This window comes from Dryobates pubescens, chromosome 1 (genome assembly GCF_014839835.1).
Source record: "Dryobates pubescens isolate bDryPub1 chromosome 1, bDryPub1.pri, whole genome shotgun sequence".
Classification (NCBI taxonomy): Eukaryota; Metazoa; Chordata; class Aves; order Piciformes; family Picidae; genus Dryobates; species Dryobates pubescens.
Genome location: NC_071612.1, coordinates 23,108,978 through 23,136,505, shown reverse-complemented (window position 1 = coordinate 23,136,505; position 27,528 = coordinate 23,108,978). Strand labels below are relative to the sequence as shown.

Here is a 27,528-nt window from a genome sequence, read left to right as displayed (position 1 = left end):
TTTAAGATTGCTCTGGTACTGAGGTATGATATAATATCCACAATCGTTCTGGAAATTTGAGTTGCATGATTCAAGAGCCTTGCATGACCACGGTTACTGCAGTGCTTCGTAAGATTTATGTGCTTAAATGTGAGAAATGCTGCAATCATGTTTCTAACATGCCAGTTAGAAGGGAAGGAGAGGGAAAATACGGACTAAAGAGGAGTTTGACTGCGATTGGGGTGGAGACAGGCTTTTGCACAAGCTGCTTGCAACAGCAGCTCATGCAAGTGCCAAAAATTAAAGAAAGAATTAAATACATAGAGGACGCATCTTTCCGCAGCACTTAATTGTAGCCTCCTGCTAGCTCTGCCCGCGCTGGGAGTTTCACCCTTCCCGGTCCCATCCGCCGTCGCGGGGCTGAAGGCTCGGCACATCCCGACGGGGCAGCAGGAAGCATTCCCGGCACCCGCGCCGAGCCGGAGCCGTCCTTGCTCCGAGTGCCCCGGCCCCGCCGCAAGCCTCGCACGCCCCCGCCCCGAGCTGTCCCCCAGCGACAGCTGAGGAACAGAAAGGCGCACAACCACCCTGACGGCGTGGCGGGGCGAGCGGAGAGAGGCCGAGCCCGCCGCCTCGCTTCATGCTCGGTGGCGGGGCAGGCCCCCCCGTCTGCCACTCACGGCGCCGCGCCGCCTCCGCGGCGGGGGCCGGGCTCGAACCCGCGGCCGCGCGCAGGGCGGGATCCGAGTCGTGCCGCCGCGCCCCAGATGTGGCGGACGCTTCCCACCCGGGCATCCTCCCGGCTGCGCCCGCGGCCCTGCGGGCAGAGCCCCGCGCAGGGCACGGAGCCGGTAAGCAATGGGGTGGGAGGAAGCAGGGCCGGGTTTCCTCCTGCCACAGAAAAGGACCGCTACGAGGACAGGCCAAGGGAGCTGGGGTGGTTCAGCCTGGAGAAGAGAAAGCTCCGGGGAGACCTAACCACCACCTTCCAGTACCTGAAGGGGGTCTACAAGAAGGATGGAAAGGAACTGTTTACGAGGGCAGTGATAGGACAAGGGACAATGGCTTTACATTAGGGAAGAGCAGATTTAGACTGGATGTTTGGGAAAAGTTCTTTACAATGAGGGTGGTTGAGCACTGGAACAGGTTGCTCAGAGAGGTGGTTGAGGCCCCATCCCTGGAGATACTCAAGGTGAGGCTCGATGAGGCTCTGGGTGACCTGGTGTAGTTGAGGATGCCTCTGCTCACTTCAGGGGGGTTGGACTAGACGATCTTTGGAGGTCCTTCCAACCCGGTTGATTCTATGACTTTGTTTTGTCCACCCCTCCTCCCTTTACTCCCCAGATGTTGGGCAAGAAGAGGATTGAGCCCACCAAGGGTGGTGCAGGGGCTTAGGGCATAAAGGGCCCATCCTGAAAATGAGCTTCAGAGATCATCTGCCAGCAGTTAACCTGGGTGAGTGCTGGCAGGAGGTGATGGGGAAAGATCTGGGGCACTGCCTGGTCTAGCAGTGTGGCAGGCAGGATGAGTGATAGCTGTAATCAAGAAATATGATGGCAGGAAAAGGGTGACTGGCAACAGTTTTGCTTATTTCTTTTTTCTTATAAGATGCTGTGGTGTCATAGCAGCTTCTCTGTAGATAGGTGAGTCACATAGTGCATGTGTGTTAACTAAGGTGCAAAAGAAGCAAAAGTATCCAGATTGGAAAGCTGAGGAAAGAATTTTCTTGTTATTGAGGTATGGTGAACAGCTAGCTGTACATAGCTAGCTGAACAGCTAAGTACTGTGTGTAGTACTTACCTGTGCTATGCTAGATATGGTCTGCAGGGTGCTAGGATGTGAACTGCTCCTATTTCATGGCTAGGGTCCAGATGCTAAAAGGAGTTGGAATCTGCTGGGCTTCTCATGACTCCCAGTGTGAGAGCTAGTGAGTCCAGAATTTACGCTGTGTACAGCACCTTCTGCATCCTTTTAGGCTTTCTCAGAGTGTGAGCCAGGTTGCACAGCAACCACTCTAGCATGAAAATGGGCCTAGGAAGAGATGCAGTTACAGAGAGGGATGCTATACAAAGTTGACAGTAAACTAAGCACCAATTTTTTGGTCAGCAGAGCATCTAAGGTTTTAGGAGCAGGTGTGGTAGTTTGCCTTCATGTTAGTGGAGTGGACAAAGAGTTTTCTGTTGCTGACCCATCTGATGCTTCTGTTATCTCATTGTTTCTGACCTTGTTTTTCAGAAAACCTCTGTGAATCTGGAAAGCCACCATGAAGGTTGAGGAAGTTCGGCAGAGGAGGAAAGAGGGCAGGTCTAGAAATGGAGAGCGATCCAGGCACAAAGGAAAGAGCAAGGGTAAACACAGAGAGAGTCGACTTGGCAATCAGGGGACAGAGGATGTCTCTCTGCGTGCACAGCAGAAGCTGTTGGCTGAGGAGAAGGCGGCCATGGCGAAGTCACAGGAAGAATCAGCCATCTCAATTTGCCTGCAAGTGCTCCTGCCATACCTCCTAGCTGGGCTTGGCATGGTCATGGCAGGTATGGTTTTGGATTATGTTCAGGTAAGGGAAAGAAACTGTTCTGATGTACCTGGCATGAGATAGGTGGGAGACATTTGTTCAGAGGCAGGGAATTTGCTCTTGGGATGGCCAAGTAAAGGAGGTTTTGCAGCAGTTTCATATGCCAATATGTCCTTGAAAGCCAGCTGTTAATGTGCAGCTCTCAGGAGACAGCTTCTGGTGATTTTCTGGCCTTTTATCTTCTCTGAATATAAGAGACGGTACAGTACTAAGGAGCATGCAAAGGATCTGAAGAATCTATGTAAGAAGGTGCAGTCCTGTGCAAAGATCTCACCTTGGTCCTGAGAAGAGGGTGGCTGAGCTGTAGCCCCAAAGGCTGTGGTAGCGGTAGTGCTTTCCTGCAGTGGATACAGCTGTATCACTTCTGATGTAGCTCTGGATGGTCCCGCACCTCCTGCTTCATTATGCAAGAAGCCAGACAGCTCAGCACTGTTAACACTTCATACAGCCAGCCTAGCTCAGCCTTATATCAAATGATTCAAATCCTTGAGTCTTCTTGTCCCATTTCTGATTCTGTGACAGGAACACACCTTTCCTCCTACAGGGCAGCAATGCAAAGCTTTAAGGTAGTGGTGACCACCTAATTTTAGACAGTTTAAAGCTGCAATTAATTTCCAGTTTATAAATTGCTATGTATTTGCACTCTGGATGGCTCTGGCTGCTGTGTGCCTTTTTGTTAACCCTTGTTATTTGACTAGCTAGCTGTTGGTCAGACTGCCCTGACCTGGCTGATATACAGTGACACTACCACTACTGTGCTTACACTGACAGCTTTCACAAATCTGGAGCTGTGTTGTTTTGCTATTAACCCTGGGCAGATCTCCTTAAGCTACAAGAGCTATTATAAGGGCTTAAGAGTGACACAGTATCCTTAACTGACCTTAGCATACACTCAATACCCAGCAGAATATCTAGTCAGATCAGAAAACACCAAGTCAAATCCAGAACCCAGTGACAAACTACTTCTTGTCTCCATAGACATCATTCTGAGCATCTTGAGCTTTTCATTTTTATTTTATAGAGAGGCCATTCCTGTGGATCTCTGATGTTAAAAGCATGTTGCCTGTGTGTGAAATAGGTTGCAGATGGGCCTTGTGATGTTGGGGCAGGCTTTTTTTATCTATTCTTCCCTTAGAGCAGTATTTTTTTCTAGGAAGGACGGAGCCACTTACATGAACAGGATGTGGAACAAACCTCTTCAGAAACTGCAAAAGTTTAGTTTCTGTTTTATGCAAATGAAGAGCTCTCAAAGAGCTTTCATGTTAGTGCTTGGAGGCTGGGAAATAGCCCGTGCAATATCTCACAGGAAAAGCAGGCCTTGGGCAATTAGCAGAAGTGACTTTTTGTGCATGATAATGGCTACCTGAGCTTGTCTCATTGTGCACTTGCTGCTGATAGGAATTGCCCCTCCTTTCTAAGCCAGTCCTGGCCTCTGCCCCTGCTGCTACTGCTGTTTCTGTGGGGCAGCAGGAGATGCTGTGAGCTGTACTCTCAGTCTCTCTACACAAGCTCTCTTCTCTGCCCTTTCCTAGACAGGGGAAGAGAGGTGCAAGGTAAGAAACAAAAATCCTCTGTCTGATCTGACAGGAACTATAGTACTCCAATAAGTAGGATGCCTGATCCCTGAAAAGCATCATCCTCCTATGAATCTAAGGTGTCAGAATAGCACTGTCTGTTGCCAATATTGCTGTGTTGTAAGAGCATTCACTGGTATCCCTGTCCCTTTGCAGGATGATAAGGTATGTCTGCTCTTTGGCACTTGTCATCTTTCAGTTCTTTTTTTGTACTGTGTCAGTGGATGGAGGCCTTAGGTCAGAGTCAGGGCTTGCCTAAGATGCTTTTTCTGCTTTGACTCCTTCAGGGCAATACTACCCGTTGGCAGGTTTATAGGCATAGGGATACAGTGTATTTCTGTGCACAGCAGGGCAGCAGTGTACCTCCCCAGGTTTTGCCAGGATGAGGGGTGCAACCATGATTCTGGGTGGATTTTTTCCCTCCTGGTTGCAATTTTTTTTCCCTACTGTTCAGCATCATTCTCTTTCTTCTCAGAACCGATGCATCTCTTTGTGGACAAATATGGTATATCTCTTTGCCAGGAAAATATGATGCATCTCTTTGACAAATATGGTGTGGATCTTTATCAGAGGCTCCTTAAATGCATAATAAAATCACCCAGTGTACACACAGGTCATCTGAACCAGTTACCTTCTCTGCATACTGATTCATTGGTTGAAGGCTTTTTATAGTGCTTGCTTAGAAACAGGGAGAGACAAAGCATGATAAACTCATAAACCCTGCCAGGCTGGCACTTCAGTACAGGATGTGTTGCTGCTGAGTTTTTTTAATGGCATTTGAGTCATTCAGGCTTATTAATATTACTTTTACATTAATGTTTCTGCCTGTCAGCAATCCAGTTGGTAAATTCAGTGGCATATAGGACTAGGAAAGCACATTATCAAACCTTTGAAAACCTGTGATAGTTGTCCAGAAATTGTACTATATGTCCTTGAAGCCTTTGTGAATTTCTGACCAGAACTAGGCCTTTATGTGGTCACTTCTCAGTTCCTGGCTGACATAAAGAGGTTAGGTCATGTGTGGTTATTACAGGGCTTTTATTAACCTTCCTTTTCCAGCTATTGTGGGCTTTTTTTTTTTTTTTCAGTTAGATTAGCTGAAATGTACTCTCTTGTTAGCTTTCAGCTTCAGGGGCTGTACCAAAATATCAGCCTCGAAAGCAGCAAAGGACGGAGCCTCCCATGGGCTTGTTTTCTACCCTGCCATGATTGCAGAGAGATCTGTGCCATCTTGGCCCATTAGGCTTCATGCTTTGGTTTGTGTGAATTCAGACCAAAAGAAACACACCATCCAAATGGCTGAGAGCTTCCTCAGTTGTCTATTTATCTGCAAAAGCTTCTCTTGTTCTGTGCGCCCTGCCATTGCATTTAGCTCCAAGCTGGGGACCTAGTCATAAGGAGTCTACAAGGCACCAGTCTTTATGTCTCTTTGCAGAGAGTATCAGGGAAGGAATTGATTGGTGCAAGAAGCTAAGTGAAGGATGCAGTTTAGGCATTGAATTTCCACTGGACTGAGGAAACCTGTATCTTTTGTGCCTACCACTGAATACTTGCTTTCACTAGTTCACCTTCACTGGGGCATGGCTGCATTTGAACCTGTGGTTGAATAGTGAAAAAGCTCAGTTGCTCAGTTTAGGACCTTCCATCCAAAATGGTGCTTTTAGAGCTTTTTGACCCTGTGATCCAATTAGTATGCCCAAATTAATTATTATCAAGAAATCCCAACAGAGCACTCTGACTCCCTTCCCCACATATGTGACTTTGAACAGGATGCAAATTCTTTGGCTGTAGGTGGCCGTGGTGTAGCTCTGATTCTTGATCTTGTGTCAGCTGCTTGACCATGATGACTTGGAGGTGAGACACCTCTCTCTCAAAGACAATGTCTTTCTGGGAGTATGCAGAAGCAGTGTTTCACTTTAGGACAGGAAGGAAGCCCAGCTTGCAGCATGCCGTGGAAGTGTTCACCCTTTCTCTCCCTTGCGTGCAGTGCAGTAGCGCGGAGCTACCTTAAATAAGCTCTGACTATGACTCTTATCTTGGCCTTTGCAAACTAGCAGAAAGTTGAAGTGATGACAGCAGATAAGGGTGTTAGCTTTTGAAGCTTATTGGCTGGTTCTTTGGAAATTTTTTTTTCCCCTGAAAGCCAGTCATTGAGAGGTATAGCTGGCATAGACCAGTTGTTATATCCTGCAGAGAGCATGGAGGGGACCAGAGGGGCTGGGGTCTAGAAGAGCAGATCTTCTCTCACCAGCTGGCTTAGCTGTGTCACTCTCCTGGGGATGAGACCTGCGGAACGTTGCCAGCCGTGAGAAATGCGGACTCGCGTTTTCCCTGACCTTTCTTCACCTTGAAGGAGAGCAGAGCAGATCCTGGTTGTTAACTTCCCACCTCCCCAGCCTTGGGACAGTGAGAAAAGTTCAGCGTTGCTTGTGGTGCGAGTGAGGGACTGGAGCTGATTCACAGCAGGGTTACATATTAAACCATCGTATCAAAGGCGAGCCGCAGTCTGACAAGAAGTGTAACCTGAGGAGAAAGGACACTAGTACGTTGGAGCACGCTGAGGGATTCTTGCACGACCTGTCACTCTTTCAGTGCTGTAGCCTGAGCAGGTCTTACTGGTTTTTACCGAGGTGGTGGGAGCTGAATGGGGTGTGGGCTCATTTCTCTTTGTCCACAGACATCTCCACAATCTTCTTTTCTCTTTTTTAATTCCCCCCTGGATATAAATCGGAGAGACAGTGTTCGTCAAGTTTGCTGCCACCTGGGCTCAACCCAGCTGAAGTAGTTTCAGGAGGATATCCTTGCTGCAGCCCTCTGGACGTGCTCTTGGGAGAAGAAGCTAAAGGAATTTGTTGTCGTTGCTGTAGTCTGAGGAAAAATACCTCTTTTGACTTTGAAGAGAGCCACCAGGAGGATCTGTGTGATGTCCTGATCTCCTGTTTGCCCTGCTGAGCATGGGGTAACGGTGTTTGACCATGGTGGTCACCCAGTTACAACTGGAACTGTGCTTCCATGGCAGGAAGCTGAGAGGTTTCACCTGCAAGTTGACCAGGTCAGCCAGTGGATTTCTCCCTGAGACTTCACTCTCCATTGCCTCCCAGATTTTTGTGCCATTCCTTCTGGCTGGCTTAGGCATGGTAGCTGCTGGCCTCTTGATGGATGTTGTTCAAGTAGGTACCTATGGTTAGGAAAGTGTACTGAGGGGGTGGGCAGATTCACTGACCTTGAGTATCTGTGCTGTTTTGTTTTTAATGTGTGTGGTCCTGGCTGCCAGTCAGCAGGATGGCTGTAGGCTTTTCCTGTGGTAGAGAGACACTATCCATCTTCTGTAGATCAGCACATGTGCTGTTTGGGGGGGTATTTGATTTCAGACGGGCTGCCTGACGCTGCCCTCGGTGCGTTAGAGTGGGTGCTCCCTTTGCTGTATTGAACTAAGCACTTGGGTGATACCTGCTGTAAAGCTGCAGTGGTCAGACTGTAGCATATTGCTCTATTGCATGATAGTATTTCTCTCCTTCAGAAACTGCTGATAAGGAGATCTAGGTTAGGGTTGTTATTAACTACTTGCCTCACTTACTGGCAAGTTTGTGTTTTCAGTTCTTTGCAAACAACCCAATGTAATCTCTGCTCTAGAAGGCATTTAGATACTGTGATGAGTGGCATGCTGGCACAGAAAGATTAGCATTGCCTATGACCTGAGTGCTTCTTGGCCAGATTCTGAGGTGGGTGTAAATTTGCAGTAACTTCCATTGATTTCCAAGTAGTGCTGCTGGATTTAAACCATTGTGCCCACCACCAGAATCTATCCTATCTCTCTTTCCTTAGTGACACAAACAGAAATGCTGAATTTGGGCATATAATGCCAGTGGATGTACAAATCAAAAGGCTGGCAAAGTTTTCTGAGAATATATCTCACACTCTGAGCTTACTGGAGTATATTGGATTCACTGGCATTAGTACCACAGCAGGAGCTAAATATGGGTACTGGAGTGTTTGGAAAGACAATACCTTGCTGGTTGTTCTTGCACTGGAAGAAACAAAGAAGGCAGAGAAATTGAATTCAAGGGAATATGAGGAATATCAAAGAAGGGTTAACTGGAGTGGCACATACTGTTGCTATGCTGTGTTTGTCGTCTCCACCTTGTGCTGTGCTTAGGCACAGACCTGTCTTGCAGCATTGCAGAAGTTCTCAAACTACCCAAGATGTTAGGTTAATAGTTAGCATTTATCTCAGGGAAGGATAAAGACGTGCTACGTACCCACTGTGTACCCATGGCAGGTGAATAGGTCTTTGTCTGAAGGAAATGGAATACTCTTGCTAAGAATTGGACTCTGTTCAAAAATGTAACAGTATCTAAACTGATGGAAAACAGAAGCCATGTATGCCTAGGTTGCATCTGTCCTTTAAATACCAGAGTGCAATATCTACCTTGTGTATTTTTTTCACTAGGCTGTTAGAAACGGGGTCATGCATGAAGCACAATAATAGGAAGTGTAGTTTTTGCTGAAATTGTTTCCAACTATGTTAAAATAGAAGCCATCAGTTCAGTTCCCAGAGGAGGGAGCCAGTGCACTGAGAATCACAACTGGCATGGGAGTGATGTTAGTGAGGTAGGCTGCCGTGGTATCAACACCCCCATCTTTAAAACCAAAACCAGCACCTGGGAAAATCCAGAGATCTTAGCTTTTCAGGGTTTGGATTATTTGCCATTAGGGTTAGGGGTTTGTCTCTGAGCTGCTTATTTTCAGCCCTTTGGCCTGCAAGAGCTATAAACTCACTGTCTGTTCAGCTAAAACCTGAGACCATATTTCTTTGCTTGAGGCAAGGTACCACAAGACTTATACTGATAAACATGAGGCCTCATGCTACTGAAACCACAGATTTTTCTCATCCAGGAGTCTGTGATTTACCCAGTTTTCAGGGGATGGGCTGGCTGAGGAATGCTTTGCCCCGTTTGCAGTCACTGCAAAACACTCTTAGGAAGCTTTTGTGCCTGCCTTCAACAGGGAAATACATGGACAAGCTTAAGGGTGGTTTCTAAAGCATACGTGTGAATTAATGGTGCTGCCTTTGTTTTGCCACATGCAAAATACCTTGAAATAATGTGGTTCTGTGCTGAGAGTGCAAGTGGCTTTCTTGTTTGCAGGGCTGATGTTGTAAAGGCAAGAACAAAGTGAAAACTGGTTGGTTGCGTCCTATCAAAGTTTTGAGGATTTTAGCAATTTGTGATCTGTGCTGGGATGAAAGCAAGAACTGTTCACATTACCGTTAAGAAAAAAACAAACCCCAAAACAAGAGAGGTTTGTCTAGCCCAGCCGACTCCAAGGCTCAAACCTGGGTCTCACACACTGTATCAGAAGGATGCTCAAAGGAGCAGCCACTGGCCATTTCCTCCTCTTGGCTGTCTCTTTGTAAGTCTTCTCTTGCTGGACATTTCCACCTCTGCTCCAGTGATCCTAGGCCAGCTGGTTGATCTGGATTCCTGGCAGGCATTACTGGAGACCTTGCAAGGCCCTGAGCAGTGTTTGGCCCACTCTTTTACAGTGAAATGAGGAATCAGATTGAAGCTGGACAGTCAGATTTCAAAACAGAGTACTCGGGAGGGAAGCTTCCCTTTCACACCACTGTAATGGGACATAATCCAAATAAAAGTCACAGATATAAGATATCCCTGTCCTTTGTTGATGAAAGTCTGTGAGATGATTAGCATTGGAAAGGATTTTCAGTTGCCTTGCTTTTTATAGTTCAGGATCTTTTGATCTTTCTGCTGCCTTGTTCAGTGCAATGGAAAACCTCTGGGGTTTCTTAGCTGCTGCCCCGGGGATGCCCCAGGGAGCTAAAAGGACACGGTTGGGACCTTGAGGACAGTGATAGGAGGGACAGCAGGGTTAGACTGCAGCTGGGGAGACTTAGTGCATCATAAGCTCTCTTCCCCTGTGGGACCCCATGAGCAAATCCAACTGGCATGGGGACCAGCTGCAGTGGATCATGGGGTAACCCAAGTTTCTTCAGAGCTGAGCTTTAGGGCTGTAACTCCATTATGGGAACATGAAGAGGAAAAGAGTCTCTTTCTGGCTCACTGTCCCTGTGTGAGTTTGCAGTGCTGCAAGGAATGTTTCTGTTCCTTCTAGGCCAGTTTTCCTCTTGAAGGACAGAGACACTTCCTAGACTTAATCCAGCTGTCTTCATTCAGGCAGCTCCTTACCTGCCCAGCTATAACCTGCCACATTCACTGTCTCATCCAGCTGACAGTCCTGCAAGGCAGTGGCACAGGAATCATCTGTTTGTTCTGTATTTCTGCAGTCTCTGACACAATGGAGTCCTGGCTACTGTGGTATAAATCATTGTGAATGTATCCTTAGGCTCTCGGTGAGTCACTAATGAGACTCAAATGAAGGCAATCAAGTCAACGTTTTTTATTAGTACACTTGTTTGGCTCTGCATTAATTGCTCAAAGCCTTTCAGTGTAATCATATGTAAGGCAGAGTTCCCAAAAACATACCTCATATGCTGAAACTTAGGTCACAGTGGCTTGAGACCTGTAAACTTCACCAGGAACACAAGGATTGCAGCTTACATTGGTATAACAAAGTCCTATTTCCCAAAGGTGACATGCACAGAAAATACAAACAGTTGAGTTTTTCTGTTGCTTTTTATTTCTGTGCAAAATATGCAAGCTCTTAAATATGAATGTCTGCACAGCTGGGTATCTTCAATTATTTGGGGTGTTTTTACATTGTGAATGTGAAGCTTGGGTTTTCTCCTCTTTCTTTTGAAGGTGGCAAAGATGCCTCTGATAAATATTTAAGTTCCATTTAACAAATTCAGAGAGAATTGTAGTGTGTCTAACGAGGTGACTGTTCTGTTGTCTGTTATTTACTCAATGATAGCTTAGCTCTAATACTTTGAAACGTGACTGTTTCAGGTCCCCATTGCCAGGAAACGTGCCCTTTTGTATTGATAATAGTGTTTTGTCTCTTATCTGCACCTCTGAAGAACATCTTGTACCAGGTACTCAGGGCTGACTCAGCCCCACTTTCACTCATCCTGACTCAAAAGGAAGCTGTGAGGTCTTCCCAGCAGACAGCCACACCACTGGCTTCCCATGGCATCAAAACACCGAGCCGTTACACCCTGTGTGTATTTCCCAACAGGCTGGCAGCTGAATATGTTGACATTTACCAAATCTATCCAGCCCCCTGGATTTTCAGGTTTATAGAATCCCAGTGGGTGTGGAGAAGGTAGGCAGGGCTCTGTTGTTCATTTTGTCCTCTAACACCAGAATTCCAGACCGTCATATGATAGAATTAATGAACAAGTCGATCCTTCACACGATATGTTGCTGAACTATGAAAATCTTGGCCACCGAGTGGGTTGGAGGGGACAGACTGGGTGAGTGCATGAAAGAGAAATCCTTAGAACTCTGGTGAGCAAGCAGAAAAAAACCACCAGCTCAGTACCCTGTGGCAGATAAATGTGAGCTGGAAAATACACAGGAGAATTATCCTGACTGCTTGTCATGCTTGTAGATTCTTGGTTTAGATACCTGAATTTGACTTCCGGTCGAGGTTAAGATAGGTTAGATGGACCTTTGGTCTGGCTCATTGCAGATGCTCTTTTCCTCTTGTATTCTGCTCTTAGATGTTGAGGTAGTTGGTTTTACTTCATAGTGAGCTGCTCCATGCTGTGATTTCATCTCAGTGATAGTGGGACTTTGCCAACATCCTTGAATGCACATGGTGTGAATGAATTATGTTCCAAGGCACCGTGTGATAGATAAGTTGGATGTGTTACTCAACAAAGTTTCTTAAGGTTTCAGATAATTTCTAGCATTGGAACTGATTCAACAGCTGTGTGCTGTTCAGCTTCAGAGGAGCAATGATAATGAAGATATTGGCCCAGCATTTTGGGCTTATGGGATATCTTAATTTCAAATCTTTTTTTCCAGCTGTGCTGGGAGCATGCTTGGTAACAGGAAGACTTAGGAACTGCCTGTGGAGAAGAGATGCAAATATCTCCTTCCCTCCCACCACTAGTCTTACATGCTTGGTTAAAAGTTTGGTAAAAAGAGACAGACACAGCTTTTTGTTGTTAGATCTTTTCCAGATCTTTGTGTTTATCCTTCTGAGTCCGGGTAGCAATAGTTGTTCCTGTATCTGGTGTCAGTACAAAGGATGGAGCATGCTGTATTTCATTTGGCTTGTGAACCCTAATTATTTTTCATGTTGCTCTTGGCCAATGCTAAAGGCACATTTTAATTTGTGGCTTTCCAAAACCTTTTGCTTCCCTCAGGAAGAAAGTTCCTTCCCTGTTAGGATAGTGCTTTGCTGTGCATGAGATCAGAAAGAATATTGCAAGCTAAAAATTCCTTCCTTCACTCCCCAAATGCAACCAAACCAGGGCAGTGTCTGCCCCCCATGTGCATAGCAGACACCTGTACAGCAGGTGGTGAGTTGGGACCCCACTCCCCTTTGAAGCAACAACATTGGGTTGGTCAGCATGACAAACTGAAGTGGTTGTCTTTGTTTTCTTTCAGCACTGGGATGTGTTTCGGACAATTACAGAGGTTTTTATCCTGGTTCCTGCCTTGGTTGGCCTGAAGGGTAATCTTGAGATGACACTGGCATCCAGGCTCTCAACTGCTGTGAGTGTTAACAAGGTGGTGGTGGTGTGTTTGTGGGGAGGAGCAGGATAGCAGCAGGTATCAGGAGATTCTGCTTTTGCATAACTGCACTGTGGGTGTGAGCAATGCCCTTTTCTGCCAAGTAGAAACTAGTGGAATATGAGTATTAAAATATATGTTTGTCCTCATTTTGGAACTGGAACAGAGAATTTCCATCTGAGCTTTGAAGGTGAATTAATCCCTGGGTGGCCAGTTGCTAATATCTGGGACCTTGTGACACATGAAGGAGACAAAGACAGGGCTCCACAGCTGCCAGCTTCAGTACTGGGTTGCTTTGCTGTGGGTGTTGGTCCTTCAGAGACCCATGGCTTCCTGACAATTCTACCTCGGGAGAGCAGATTGAGGCTTCTTGGGCCCCACAGTAGCTTTTGCTACTCAGCCTTTGATTTTTCCTATCTCCCTAAGCTGTTTTGTTTACTTTGGGCTGTTTGTGTTGCATGGTTCAGGAGGAACTCCAGCTTAACAGGTCAATTTAGGGGGAATGAAAGAGAAAAACCAGTCTAGTCTGTATGGGATGCAGTGGATGTGCCCTGCAATGCCTTTGCACTTCCATGTGAGTCTCTGATACCCCTGGGCTGGAGCATGATAAAGATGTGTCAAGAAGAAAGTGAAGGGAAGGCTGACCTGTGCTCATGTTTGTCTGGATTTAGCAGCCCCTTTCCCACAGGATGCAGATGAAACTGCCTTCAGCGACTACCTGTGCCACAGGAACAGGTTTTCAGGGTGTCTCTCTTGGCTCCTAGGCTAACACTGGACAGATGGATGATGCCCAGAAGCAATGGAAAATGGCCACCTGCAATTTAGCCCTTATACAGGTGAGTCACTTCAGTTGGGAGAGGGAAAAGACACTTTGCTCTGCTCTGCTGCTGCTCAGCAGCATCTGTTCCCAGTAGTGCTGAATTCTGAGCTGTTGATTTGGAGCAGGTTTTTTCAATAAAGCCAAGCAGAGCCCAGGACTTGACCTCCAAGAAAGCTCTGCGTGGCCTCAGAGCTTGTAGTTTGGCTGCAAAACACATCTAGGCATTTACTGCTTTTGAGGACAAACTGAAATAATGAAAAATCCTCCTTTTGCAGGGGAAGCTGTAGCACAATCCCTGTTTCACAATAGCTCCCAGATAATGCCTGTCATTTACTGGCAGTGTTTGGGAAGCAGCCTTGGGCAGGAAGGGAAAGATGGGAGAAATCTGACTTGTGTAGCTCTGCTTGTTAAAATTCAGCAACCAGCCTAGAAGTTGCACATGGCAAGGCCACAGGGCTTGCAACATGTGTCTGTGTGCTTCCCCTTATCTCTCGCCACAGCTTTCAGCTTGCTAAGAGTGCTGCGTTGATGGGGAGCCCGTTTTTGTGTTGACCAGAGCTCTTCCTTTGCTGATGGACTCAGTGTCCTTTGCTGAAATGTTATCTGCCATTTGCAGGCCTCCAGAGTTTCTCTCCAAACTTTGTCAGGATTTTTTTTTTCTTTCTTTTTTTTTTTGTTTTTAATGTGATGCAGCCTGACAGGGATGGTGATCAAATACACAACAATCAGCATCTCTGCAAGGCTTAGCTGTGTGGATGGGCTGTGGTCCCATGGAGCCAGAACAGCCTGGGAGCAGATGTGGATGATTGCTTACCAGCTGTCTTTCGGCCCCCCAGGTCCAGGCCACTGTGGTGGGACTTCTGGCTGCGGTTGCTGCTGTGATCCTAGGAGCCATCTCTAAGGGCTCTGTGGAGCTGAGCCAGGCTGCTGTGCTGTGTGCCAGCAGTGTGACCACAGCCTTCATAGCTGCACTTTCTCTGGGTGAGTCATTTTGTTTGCTCAGATCAAACATGCTGCACTCAGGTGCTGAGAAAATTCTCCCTTCTACCAGAAGGCCCAGCTGACACCGCTTTGGTCTGCCACAGGGAGCCTTAGTCCTATGCCAGGTGCTTTCACTCCCTCCACACCCTGCCTTTGCTTCCATTCTCCCAGGATCTGTTGTTTGCTGGGTTTGAAGCATGAAAATGTCTAACTTCACTTGGTGTGTAAAGTGCCACATGCTGTGTGGATGTGCACACACATCTTCTCCGTGTGATGTACTGTCCCTTTCCTAGGGGAGAATGAAGGAATGCCATGGACAAAATGAGATGCTGAGTCTGTTAGATAACTCAGACCACACTCGAGATGGGCTTGAGTCACCCAATACCCTGCAGAGGACTGTGGCCTGCCCTGCTGTGAGCTTTGAGCCAAGAACTTTCCTGGCTATTTCCTCTGCAAGGGAAATAGGATGGGGTGGACAGGTCGGAAGGAGCTGCTGTGGCCTGATGAGGCTCAGTTTGTCGGTCTGCCATCGGAGGGCAGCATGACACCCTGAATGGAGGGAGCTGGCAGCTGCACACGGCGAGTTTTCTAAATGAAAGGGACAAGTTAAAGCGAGTGCATATCCTGAAACTGGGGTCGAAGGGTGATTGTAGATGTCTTTGATGAAAAACATGGGATGAGGCACTTGTTAAAAGGGAAAAACAGCAGCCCAGCTTTCATTAAACTCTTCCCTTCAATCCCTCTGCTCAGTGTGATACAGGGAGGCTTTGCTGCCATACCATCATAGCCTTTCAGCTAGCTTTAGTTTCTCCCCTGGACACGGTGACAGTCAGCCCGTGTGTGGGAGTACACAATGGGAAGCAGCTGCTTTTATGACCAGGGAGGGAAGCAGCATGAACTGTGCTGTGAAGAGGAGAGTGTGGGTGCCTGGGAGGGCTGTTGTGGAGAATGCTATGTTGTGTGAGGATGTTTTTCTTTGTAAGGATGCTTTACCAAGGAAGGTGCATGTGTGGTATTTCTTAGGGGAGTGCCAATGCTCCTGTGCACGCTCAGCTTTGATGATGAACCTACACAAACAGGCACAGAGAGGTGGTGAGCTGGAGGAACCACCATATCTCAGGCTTCCTTTGGTGCATGCTATCAGCCATGGAAGAACTCTGAAATGTCATGTGTCTTGTCTCAAACCTGTCCTTGCTAGTCACACAGCAGTGGAGGCTGGCCAGGCAGGATTTATTCCAGGTGGCTCTTCCATAGGCCTGAGAGAGATCTGATGGCTGAAAGATTTCCACATGTTTATCAGGGTTTGGTTTTTGTACTCATAAGTCACCTGGGAGAGGAAAAGCTTCCCTACTCTTCAGGTGCAGCTCAGAGGACAGGGGGAGAGAGATGATGTTGTCTGCTTCCATATCCCCTTGGCTCTGAAGCTGCTCACAGCATCAAATTCACCCAGTGTGAATAAAGCAGCCCCAGAGAGCTTGGGACATGAGGGGCAAGTCTGATGACTGAGCTGAAAGACTAGTTTGGGCTACTGTAAGGTAGCTTGTTGTTCCTTGGTGGTTCAAACTCCAAGAAGTTTCGGTCTAATATGGAAAATTTATTTGTGCTGTGGAATTCAGAGCAGGGGATGGCACCAGGAGGCTGCCTCATGCCTTATCTATGAGCATGCTTTGTGCCTGGTCCTGCTTTAAGGCAGCAAAGATTAGGCTGCTCAGGAGAGGAGCTTCTGTGTTTGGGCTGCCTGCTGGTATCTTCTTTGATCCCTGGAATTTGCTTGTGTGCCCCTGGGCCTTTGGTGCAGTTCATAAGGGCAGAGTCATGCCCTTCAGGTTGGTGAAAAAAGCAAGAGGACAAATACCTGGGGATGTCTGATCTCCATCTGTGTGGTACCCAATGAGCCATCTGCTTGTTGCTTTTCCCAGACCCCTTGTTCCTCTGGGAACCACAAGGGCAGCTCTGGGGTGAAATGGAGCAGGATGCATTCTCTAATGCCTGCTCTTTATCTTCTCTAGGTCTGGTGATGATTGGAGTGATCATTGGAGCAAGGAAAGTTGGGATCAATCCAGACAATGTCGCCACACCCATAGCAGCAAGCCTTGGAGACTTGATAACCCTTTCTCTGCTGGCAGGAATCAGCAGTACTCTCTTCAAATACATAGGTACAGTGCTCAGCAGGGATTTGCAGCTCAGCAAGGGATGGATGAACCCCTTGTGAGATTATTGTGGGGGGCTTACCCATTTCTGGGAACCTCCAGGATGAAGGCTGTGAAGCCATTGGGGTAGGAAAATGACCAAAGAGGCTTTTTCCAGATTCTCTTTTAGTTGCAAACTGGAAGTCAGAGCTTAAGAAACACAAATGGGATTTGCCAAAGAAACGACCAGTGTGTGTTGCATAGCTTTGGAACAGAAGATCTACATATGTGACACTGGTTCTGTGCCTGCATCTGTCACTAGCCAAGCATGACTGCTTTCTGTGCATGGGTAGCAGCAGGTCCTTCCTCACAAAGCAATTTCAGGGTTTTGGCATTTGTAAGATATCCTTGCATCTTCTCATGTGGAGAGTCGTGGATCAACAAGATGTGATCACACTGGAGGGAGGAAGGCAGTACTGCATAGTTTTATGCTCACAGGACTCTGAGTAGGAGTTGTGGCTATAGGGTTAGCTGTGCTGCTGCTGGCAAAAACTTGGGAACCTGTTGACACTCAACAGCTCAAAACGTTTTGTAACTTGGTGATATGTGCCTGACTGTTGCTTGTAAAGTGCTGAGCTATTTACTGTGAGCCTAACCTAGAACAGAAATGGGGGGGGGGGGGAAGATCCAGCAAACTGAAGACCATTTGAGACCCAAACTGTTGCTTTCAGACTGAGCAGAAGCAGCGAGGCAGCTGTTCTCAGTTTGCAGAACTCATTCCATATGCCAGCAAGGGAGGGAGTGAAGGAGCACACATTGCAGGGAGAGACTTACAAATTGCTTCTGTCCCATCCTCCACCAGATTCAGAGGTGCACTCTTTTTTATTAGGCTTTTTCCATGACACCACCACACCTGCCTCTGTCAGGCTAGTTTATCTTTCAGTTGCTACACCTCAGATAATATCTCTCATGGAGCACATGGCAGAACAACATGATAACCACTATGGCTGTGACCAGAAAGCATCTGAGATGTTTTCAGAGTAGTTTTTATATGGCTGCTTGAGGTGGAAAATAGTAAGCACACAGCCACCTAGTCAATGGGAGCGTGAAAATGGTGGTTTTATATGGTTGCTTGAGGTGGAAAATAGTAAGCACACAGCCACCTAGTCATTGGGAGCAGGTAGGAGGAATGGTGGTTGAATAAATCCATTTGCTCCTCACTGTGCGGTAAGGGACAGGTCAGGCTAAGACAACTTCAGTGAGTCCATGAAGTTTGGCATACTCTGTGCCATCTGGTGCCACACCACCTCTTTCTGCAGAACACCCTTTTGCCAGGGAGGTTTTTCAATTTTGAAAACTGGTCCTTCCTAGTCCTATTAGAAGGATGATAATAAGCTGTGTCAAAGGGTTTCAGCTTGCTTGTGGGCTGCCTGTGAGAGGATGTGGCAGAACTGCAATGTGGAGACTGACGTCCATTCATCCTAGCAGGAGCCTCTCTGTGGCTTTGATAAGGTTTGATAAACTCCAGTGCTGTGTGTCTGCATTTCTTAAGAAGGAATTAATTGCCTGAAACAATGGGTGTGAGGGTAGGAGATCCAGTACAGCAGCCGAGCCTGTCATGCAACCCATCTGTTCTAAATGACTCCAGGTGGTAAAGTCCACTGAAAAAACAGAGGCTGTTCACACCCCAGGAGTAGAGTGGAGTAGAATAGAATAGACCAAGTTGGAAGAGACCTTCAAGATCATCACATCCAACCTATCATCCAACCTACCTAATCAACTAAACCATGGCACAAAGCACCCCATCAAGTCTCCTCCTAAACACCCCCAATGATGGCAACTCCACCACCTCCCCGGGCAGCCCATTCCAATGGGCAATCACTCTCTCTATGAAGAATTTCTTCCTAACATCCAGTCTAAACCTCCTCTGGCACAGCTTGAGACTGTGCCCTCTTGTTCTGGTGTTGATTGCCTGGGAGAAGAGACCAGCCCCCACCTGTCTACAACCTCCCTTCAGGTAGTTGTAGAGAGCAAAAGTAACTGCATTTCAGTGCTGACTAAAGCCACGCATGAAGAGTACATCTCTGTATGGAAGATGTTGTCACCTCAGTGCTATGTCATCCAGGTAGCCTGAGGCCCTGGCAATGTCATTTTGAAAAATGCACACTTTGAGCCTGCTCCATCTCCCAGATTACCTGCAAAGGCTGCGTTACAACCCGCTGGCTTTGGCCCCGACACAGAGACCAGATGGAGCACTTTGTTGAGGAAGCATTTTTATATCAAAAGCATTGGCATCATCCCCATTGCTTGAAGGTGTTTTCTCATGCTTCTGAGTCATGTTTATTTTCTTCCAGTGCTGCACATCTACTGATTTTCTTAATTCTTTGGCTTCTAAAGGTCACTGCAAGGTTATGCCCCTACCAAATGCACCTAATGGAAGCACATGGGAGCTAGCACAAAAGAAACCCTGCATCTTAACTGGCTTAGACATGCAAGAGAGCATTTGTTCCTATAGAGCAGACCAGCTGCTCAGCAATTCTGCTGGCTTACCACTAAATGTAGCTATTACCTCTTGTTCTAGGTGAAGGTGTGAGGTGTCTGTCCTGTGATACAGCTTGTACACAGGACTTTCCCCCTTGCCCTGCTGTTTGATTTGTACCCTGAAGCTAGAAATTTTGTAACGTTTTGTCTTGCTTAATTGGAGATGGAACTGGAGCCTTGTTTGTCCTCAAATATAACTTGCTTTGAATCCTGCTGATTTTCAAACAGTATTCTCTAGCAGTGAGTTTTAGGGATTAATTATGGATTTCTGTGGTGGAGTGAGGTGCTTGTGTTGGAAATATCTTGCTTCGTACAAATTTTATGCTCAAGTAACTCAGTCTGAGCAAGAGCCCTGCTGCCTTTCTTCCAGACTGTGCAGTACACTTTTGGCAACCTGGGAAGCTGTGGGCATTTAATTCAAGATGGGTTTTTTTTCCTTGCCAGATATTAAATACCTTTCTCCTCTGATCTGTGCTGTCTTCATTGTCATGATCCCTCTCTGGGTTGCTATTGCCAAACAAAGTCCTCCCCTTGCTGAAGTCCTGAAATCTGGATGGCAGCCAGTCATTGTTGCAATGAGCATCAGCAGGTAAGTGGAGGAACTGTTCCTGAGTCCACAAACATATGCACCCTGTGTTCATTTAGAAAGCCATCAAAAGTGAAATTGGAAGGGACAGCAGAAGGATGTTTGTTCAATGCCTCTCAGCCGTTGGTGGCCTTCCAGCAGGCAGTGATACAGCAGATGAAATGCCCTCAGCTGAGTGGAAAAAACAACTGATCATTTTAAGTCACACTCGCATAGCCATACACCACGTGGGTGCAAGCTAGAGCAGGGAAATGATGACCTGTAAAGGGAAAAGCTGGTAATGGAAAAGGGAGATGATGACTAGCACCGATAGTGAAGCTTCAAACTCATTTTTGTCCAGCTCTAAATCCAGAAGACTGGTGAATGTAGAGCTGGGTAGTTCATTTCCCCTGTGCTACATCTTTCAGATCTAGCTGAGATATGGGAGAGAATTCTTAAAATCTGCTAAGACCAGTATAGAAGTGCAGCAAAACTTTTGCAGAGGATGATAAAGCTTCCTTTGCTACTGTCAGTTCTGCTCAAGGGTGGTCTTCCTGATCTCATTATGCCATTAACAAAAACTTTCAGGCCACCTGTTAGTGAAAACTGGTGAAGCCCTGGCAATTGGGAAGAAGCAGGGATTCCTCTCAGTGTGCTATTTTCACAGTGTAGGAATTACCCTGGAGAGATTGATCCACTCTCATTGCCTGTCCTTTTTTAACAGCATTGGTGGGCTCATCTTGGACAAAACTGTAACTGACCCAAACTTTGAAGGCATGGCTGTTTTCACACCTGTGATTAATGGTAGGTTGGGCAGGATGGGATTATGTGCATGCTTTTATTTATACTTCTACCTCCTCCCCAAGGGCTATGGTATCCACTGTTGCCCCTACACAGACGTCTGTATTCATGTTTCTGCTCCCATCACAAGAGGAAGTGAAGCTGTTTGTTCCTGTTACATCCTTGCTTACTCATATCTTGCAACATCTCTGGAGCAAAATAGCAGGCAGGGCTGGACAATACTGGCTGAGCTGTGGGAAAGGTTAACAGCATCTGATAGTTGTCTCTAGCGTTGACACCTTTATATCCATGATGCCAAACCTACTGAGGATGTCACAATAAATCCATTTTCCCTGTCTCTCCCCACTCAGTAATTTGAGCCATGCAGTCATCCCCCATACACACTGTTGATAAAGATTAATATATTAAGATTATGTCTGTGTGTATATACAGAAATATAAAATATTATGGATTTTAATATATATCTCTCAACATCTTTTGTGTGTACATTCATATTGGTTTGAAGCCTCACATACCAGTACAAACTGCTGGGGACACTGGCATTGCTGAGGAGCTAGAAGTTATTTTTCTGCTGTTGTAGTGTTCTTGCAGGCCAGGCCCATTCCAGGGGAAGCTCATGTTCCTAGGCTTGGACTCATGCCACCCTCAAAGCACAGTGTCCTCTTGCAGTGTCGCAGGGTGACAGCCAGCTGTCTCCTTAGTGAATCTGCATAAAGACAGCCACCTTGCTGACAAACTCTTTCCAGCATGGTTAGTCAAAGAGCCTGATTAGGAAAGTACGTCAACAGCACCTTAGTTGAACAATGATTAACCCAGACATCAATCTGTGGGGGTGGATGACCTGTTTGGCAGAGCTGGTGGCAGAGTTTCGCAGTGCTCTGTGTCTTTGCACAGGTAGCTCTTTGCATGTGCAGGAGAGTCCTGCAAAGGGTGGCTGTGCTCAATTCAGAAAGTTTCCATCTAGAGCTGTGTTGAGCTATCTTAGGATTTTCACTCAATTCCACTCTGGCAAATCTCATCTTTAATGATGGAGCATTTCCTTCTTCCAAGAAAGGGAAAATATGATAAGCCTCCGGGATCTGGTTCACTGTTACCTTTTTTGTGGTGTTTCTACCCTGTAAGTACTCAGGGTGCTAGAGGTTTGCTCCATAGGTCATCATCCCTCTATTTTCTGCTGGAAAATATAGCTGCTTTTTCATGTTTGCTAAAATTAATCAGTCTGGAGGGAACTGATTTCCTTTGAATTATCTAACGTATTTGGGTTCTGGTTCATTCTCATATGATTCTTTCTTTTTTAACAAGCATGTTAGATGCCTTCAGACAGACAAATAATCACTCTCTGTGATGTTTGTTGTCTTCTAAACAATAATGGCTCTCTGGGTGAGTAAATCTAACAAGTGGCTGTGAGCAGCATCTGCCATTGCCTGTGCTGCTTTCTCCAGGTGTTGCTCACAGACTGCGTCAAACCAGGTGCAATTACGTCATCTTCAGAGGCCACGTGGCATTTACAGCCTGTGCTGGGAAGCAAGGGAAAGTGTCCCCAATAAAGCAGTCAGGAGGAGATGATCACTGGAGCCTTCCTGCTTTTTAAGAGCTGTTCCTGCCAAGTGAATAGTGCAGCATCACCATGACATGTGGGATCTTGTTTTCTCTTTCTCTCACTGCTGTTCTGAGTGAGCCTGTAAGTGAATACAGATGAACTCAACCTTGGGCTCAGTTTTAGAGTGATGTTCCTGCTGCAGTTGAAGGTGGTTTACAGGTTTACTGTGGTTTGTCCTCATAGGTGTTGGAGGGAATCTGGTCGCCATCCAGGCCAGCCGTATATCCACATTCCTGCACTTCTGGAGCATGCCTGGAGTTTTGCCATACAAGATGAAGCAGAATTGGCCTAATCCATGCACCACATTCTTCTCATCAGGTAGACCTTGAACACTAGATGTCTATGTCTCAAGATCTATCATCACAGATAGCTCCTTTATCAAGTCTGGTTGGCAAAGGACTAGTGGGTTTCAAAGGAAGAACTCCCTTTTCTCTTACAGGGAAGATACTCAGATGGGAGAGGAAGCATCTCTGCAATGGCAGCTTGAAAAAAAGCTTGTGGTATGCAAAGAAACTGGCCTTCAGGGAACACTAAAGAAAATAATTGAAAAATAATTTCAGATTTGTCTAATAGAAAGTAATTTTAACCTTGGCCAGCCTAAAGCCATCACTTATAGACAGAGGGGTGAATAGGGCATAACCTTGCTGACAGTCAGCAATTTCTCCATCTTCAGCAGGGGATAAACCTGAGCAAAGGCAAAATTGGATTTCAGTCTGTTATATTTTTAGACTGCAGTTTCCTCTTGATTTTTCCTGCTAGATTGGAAGTTACTGCTAAAACAAACTAAAAACTGGGGAAGTGGGTTGCAGCAAGGCAGAGCAGAAGCAGTGGGAGGCAGAGAGCAGCTGAGAGGAAGAAGTGGAGTGGATCAGCGTGGAGCACGTCTTTGGCACATAGTTTCAGTGCTAGACTAAGCTGCTGGGCTGGTACAGCAGATGCTCCAGATTGCTGCATGATCTAGAAAATACATTAGCAGTGTGGCTGGTGGAAGAGGACAGCCCCAAGTCTATGCATTAAAATGTCTATCTGTGTCATGTCTTGTCCTTTCTGCTGTCTGCAGCTGCTGTCATCACTGTTTCTGTCTCTGTGCTCTGCAGAAGTGAATTCCAAGTCGGCGCGAGTCCTGTTCCTCCTCGTTATCCCAGGGCACCTCGTCTTCCTCTACACCATCCATCTGCTGCAGGGAGGCCACACATCTCTGTCCTTCACCTTTGTGATGTTCTACCTGATTGCTGCTTTGCTGCAGGTAAACCTCAAACTCTAATCCAGAAGGAATTTCTCAGACATGGTGAAATCAAAACAGTCTCCAGTCTAAAAAGGAGTCCTGTTAAAACTTCCAGCAGCAGCCCACATTTCCAATCAGTTCAGATGTGCTCCTACCAAGTATCAGGTATCTTCAATCTCATTTCCCATATCATAGAATCAATAAGGTTGGAAAAGACCTCAGAGATCATCAAGTCTAACGTGTCACCCAACACCTCGTGACTAACTAAACCATGGCTTCGAGTGCCACATCCAATCTCCTCTTGAATATCTCCGGGGATGGTGACTCCACCACCTCCCTGGGCAGCACATTCCAATAGCCAACAACTCTTGCTGTGAAGAACTTTCTCCTCACCTCGAGCCTGAATTTCCCCTGATGCAGCTTGAGACTGTGCCCTCTTGTTCTGGTGCTGCTTGCCTGGGAGAAGAGACCAACCCCCACCTGTCTACAACCTCCCTTCAGGTAGTTGTAGAGAGCAATAAGGTCTCTCCTGAGCTTCCTCTTCTCCAGGCTAAACAATCCCAGCTCCCTCAGCCTGTCCTCATAGGGCTTGTGCTCTAAATCTCTCCCCAGCCTCATTGCCCTCCTCTGGACACATTCAAGAGTCCCAATGTTCTTCTTAAACTGAGGGGCCCAGAACTGGACACAGTACTCAAGGTGTGGCCAAACCGGTGCTGAGTACAGGGGCACAATGACTTCCCTGCTCCTGCTGGCCACACTATTTCTGATACAGGCCAGGATGCCATTTGCCTTCTTGGCCACCTAGGCACACTGCTGGCTCATGTTCAGCAGCCATCAACCAGAATTTTTTATTAAAAAAAAAAAAAAGGCTCTACCTTCCCCCACTCCTCCCAGCCCCAGGGCCCAGGGCTTGAAGACCCAGCTCATGGGGCATGACTGCCCTTAAGGGTTAGTGAAGAATCAGACATGAAGGCATGAGATGAAGAACAAGTACCCATCAACCACTGAGCTGCAGTAAGTGTGCAGACACACTTAGCATGAAAGTAGCTCTTCATCTCGGTGGTACTTTGTTGTATCATGTTCCTTCCGTGAGTCTCCAAGGCCTTAGTGTTTCTAAACTGCCACTGGTCATGCCAATAAGAGGCAAGTGAGAGGCTGTGAACCCCAGCCAGCAGATTTGCCTGCTCATTTTGAAAACCAGATTGATGTATGAAGGTGAAGAAATGGGGATTCCACTGGGCAAGGCTATATGGGTCAAACACAAAGGGAAAATCCAGGCCTGAGAAGTTCCTCAAAAGTAGAAGTTCTGGATAGACAATGGAAAGTCCATTCAATTTGTTTTGCCTGTTCCTTTTGCTGTTTTGCCTGCCCTGTAGACTTTGCCATCTCACTCAGAAATGCATGCAGCTGTTGCCTGAACTCACAGAGGCTCTGGCTTCACTTGCCCTTTCAAATCAGTGATTCATTAGTTTGCAGGGTGAGGTAGCTGACTTCTCACTTTGCCTTACAAGCAGCCTTGTGTCTGTGGGCGAATTCCTTGTGTGTGTAAACAATCGGTTTTTCTCGACCTTTGCACAACCTTGAGCCCAGCAGCACAGCCATAGTTGTAAAGGAAAATATTTATTCTTCTCTTTACACACTGAAGTAACTCCTCAACCAGAAGCAAGCGTGAAAATACGCAGAATAAACAACAGCATAAAGAGCAGAATCCCAGCAACGCCACAGACCCCAAAAGATTCTCATGGAGGCCACTGGAGGAGAATATGCTCAGCCTGGTTGTTTCTTCCCCTCCATTATACTTCATAAAGGACAGAAAAAAAGAGAGGGGCAAGTTTGGGTCAGCTGGAGGAAGCCCAAAAAGAAAGATCAGAGGCCTAGAAAACGTGACCTCAGAGGAACATTTGAATACACTGGGGTTAGCTAGTCCAAAGAAGAGAGGCTTGAGAAAGAGATGGGTAACAGCCTTTAAACTACCAAGTTTCTGTAGGGACAGAATAACATTTTCTCTGTGGTAACTAAGGATGAAACATGAAGTCATGGGTTTCATGTGGAAAAAGGCAGATTTATGTTAGATCTTATGAAGAATAAGAAGAGGGGAAAAGTGCCATGAGATTGATTGCTTAGAGCACAGCATCTCCATCTTTGAGTGCTGTTTAGCATGGGTTAAACAAAGGGCCATCAGGAAGGGTGCAAGCATAACTGATCCTGTGTTGAGGCAGAGGAATGGTCTCTATATAAAGCTCTTGAGTTTCTATGCAGCTTTAATTTCTGTGGTTCTGTCGTTTGATTTGTTCCCCTCATTTTTCCTCCTCCCTTTCCTTTCCAACCCAGCTTGCTGTTTGCACCTTTAGAAATGCTGCTTCTGGCTTTGGTTCCCTGTTGTGCTGTGGTCTCCCATGGAGGGACCACAGAGGTGGGGTGCAAACTCTCTTTCCCTCCTTAATTCAATTAGCTAGACTGCCTTTAATCTTTAACCGAAGAATTTCTTTTCCTCCATCTGTTTATCAGGATTGGGAATGAAATAGGAATTAAAAGAAATCACAACAAAGATTTAAAAACTGTGGAGATGAAATAGAAAAAAAATGATTATTTTTTTTAACATGTCAGTGCTGCTTGGGATAACTTTGATGTAAAAACTGCCTCAAACTCCAGTTGTTCACTGAGACTTTTAGGAAAAACAAAGTAGACACCATCTGAATTTCTAATGGAAAGAAGCATCATGGAGAGAAGGAATCTGGCTACAAGCTCATCCCTTGGGACTGCCTGCATATTGGCAGCAGCCCTGTTTCAGGTGCCCTGAGTAGAAGCATTCCCATTCATGGCATGAGAATTGGGAATTGGACCTCTGGGAGACGTTTTGAGCCACGTGGTGCTGGTGAGCTGTTAAAGTGTGGCCCCCACACTTGTGGCTGGCAGTAAGGGGCTGTGGCACCATGGGCAATGCCGTGCAGTGCAGTGCCCAGGGGTTTAAGCCAGTTACACTCATCGCAGTGCAGTTCCATCCTGGAGCAGCAGTTCTCTGGGGCAGGTGTTAGCTCTCAGTGATCTCCATTAGCTCTGGTATCCTGGCCACAGCCACACCATTTTGGTTGTGAGCTGAGGGAGGCAATATATTGCCTTCTTGCTGCCTCACAGCAGGGCCTCTCTTGCCTCTCCTCAGGTGGGAATCCTGCTCTACGTGGCTGACCTCATTGTGCGCCTGATGTGGAGGAAGGCGCTGGATCCGGATAATTTCTCCATCCCCTACCTCACTGCCCTGGGGGATCTCCTGGGCACTGGATTCCTGGCCATCTGTTTCCGCCTGGTTTGGTTCATCCACGGTACAGACATGAACCTGGGGAACTGAGAGACCATGTGCTGTTCCACATCACTTGTTTGACATGGTGCTTTCCTCTAGGATAACGGGGTACTTGGTGATGAACGCTGGGTCACCCAGCTGGATGGGCCTCCCCTGCTGCCCCCCCAGTGCCCTGTGTCTCCTCCCCATCGTGCCTTACAGCTGGGCTCGCTCGCCCCAAGGAATCAGCACCAACAGCCTCGTGCCCTGACAAGTGAGCAAGCCAGTTTGCAGCAGTAGCCACCGCTGCTGACCCCTGTGCCCAGCAAACAAGGCACTGGGGAGCATTTGGGCCATTTGTAACGAATGAGCGTTTTGATGGGTTTCAGCCCCTAGTGTGTCGCAGCCCACAGGGCCTCTCCAAAGCCTGCCAAGGTCACTGCATCTGATCCTGCAAGTGGATGTCTCAGCCTCTCTGTCAGACCCCGACTTTCGATCAAGGAAAATTCTTTATTTACCTCCCTTTCCTCTCCCATAGAATGCCTGGAGCTGGAGAGCAGACAGGTCTTTAAACTTGTCTCCTCTCCATTGCTCAGTTGCTCAGGGTCTGATGCAGTGAGGGCCTTGCTGGCTCACATCTAGCAGGAGGTTATCTAGGGATACAACCCTGCCCTGGCAGTGGCACTGCTGTCTGACCAGCAGGTTGGATTGATTGCATTCTGGGGGCAGGAAGGTTTGTTTTTACGGTTGATGAAATGTTCAGTAGTTAAAGTGTTTATAGAAACACACACACAAATAAAA

The 27,528-nt window shown here is 46.8% G+C and overlaps 1 protein-coding gene across 4 annotated transcripts; it reads left to right on the top strand.

The window, feature by feature from the left end:
• The first annotated feature begins 697 nt into the window (after window positions 1-697).
• On the top strand, window positions 698-27,528 carry SLC41A3 (solute carrier family 41 member 3). Of its 4 annotated transcripts, none has more exons than XM_054162880.1 (11): window positions 698-830; window positions 2,215-2,533; window positions 12,663-12,770; window positions 13,553-13,624; window positions 14,445-14,589; window positions 16,599-16,745; window positions 19,704-19,848; window positions 20,549-20,628; window positions 22,409-22,543; window positions 23,323-23,471; window positions 26,611-27,528. In XM_054162880.1, exons 2-11 carry the CDS (start codon window positions 2,243-2,245, stop codon window positions 26,794-26,796), a joined length of 1,458 nt encoding a protein of 485 aa, XP_054018855.1. In that variant the 5' UTR covers window positions 698-830; window positions 2,215-2,242; the 3' UTR covers window positions 26,797-27,528. The 4 variants fall into 4 exon arrangements, with proteins under 4 accessions (XP_054018855.1, XP_054018871.1, XP_009894639.1 ...); XM_054162896.1 differs by having other exon boundaries at window positions 699-830; window positions 23,286-23,471; window positions 26,611-26,745; XM_009896337.2 differs by lacking the exons at window positions 698-830; window positions 2,215-2,533 and adding an exon at window positions 5,684-7,295.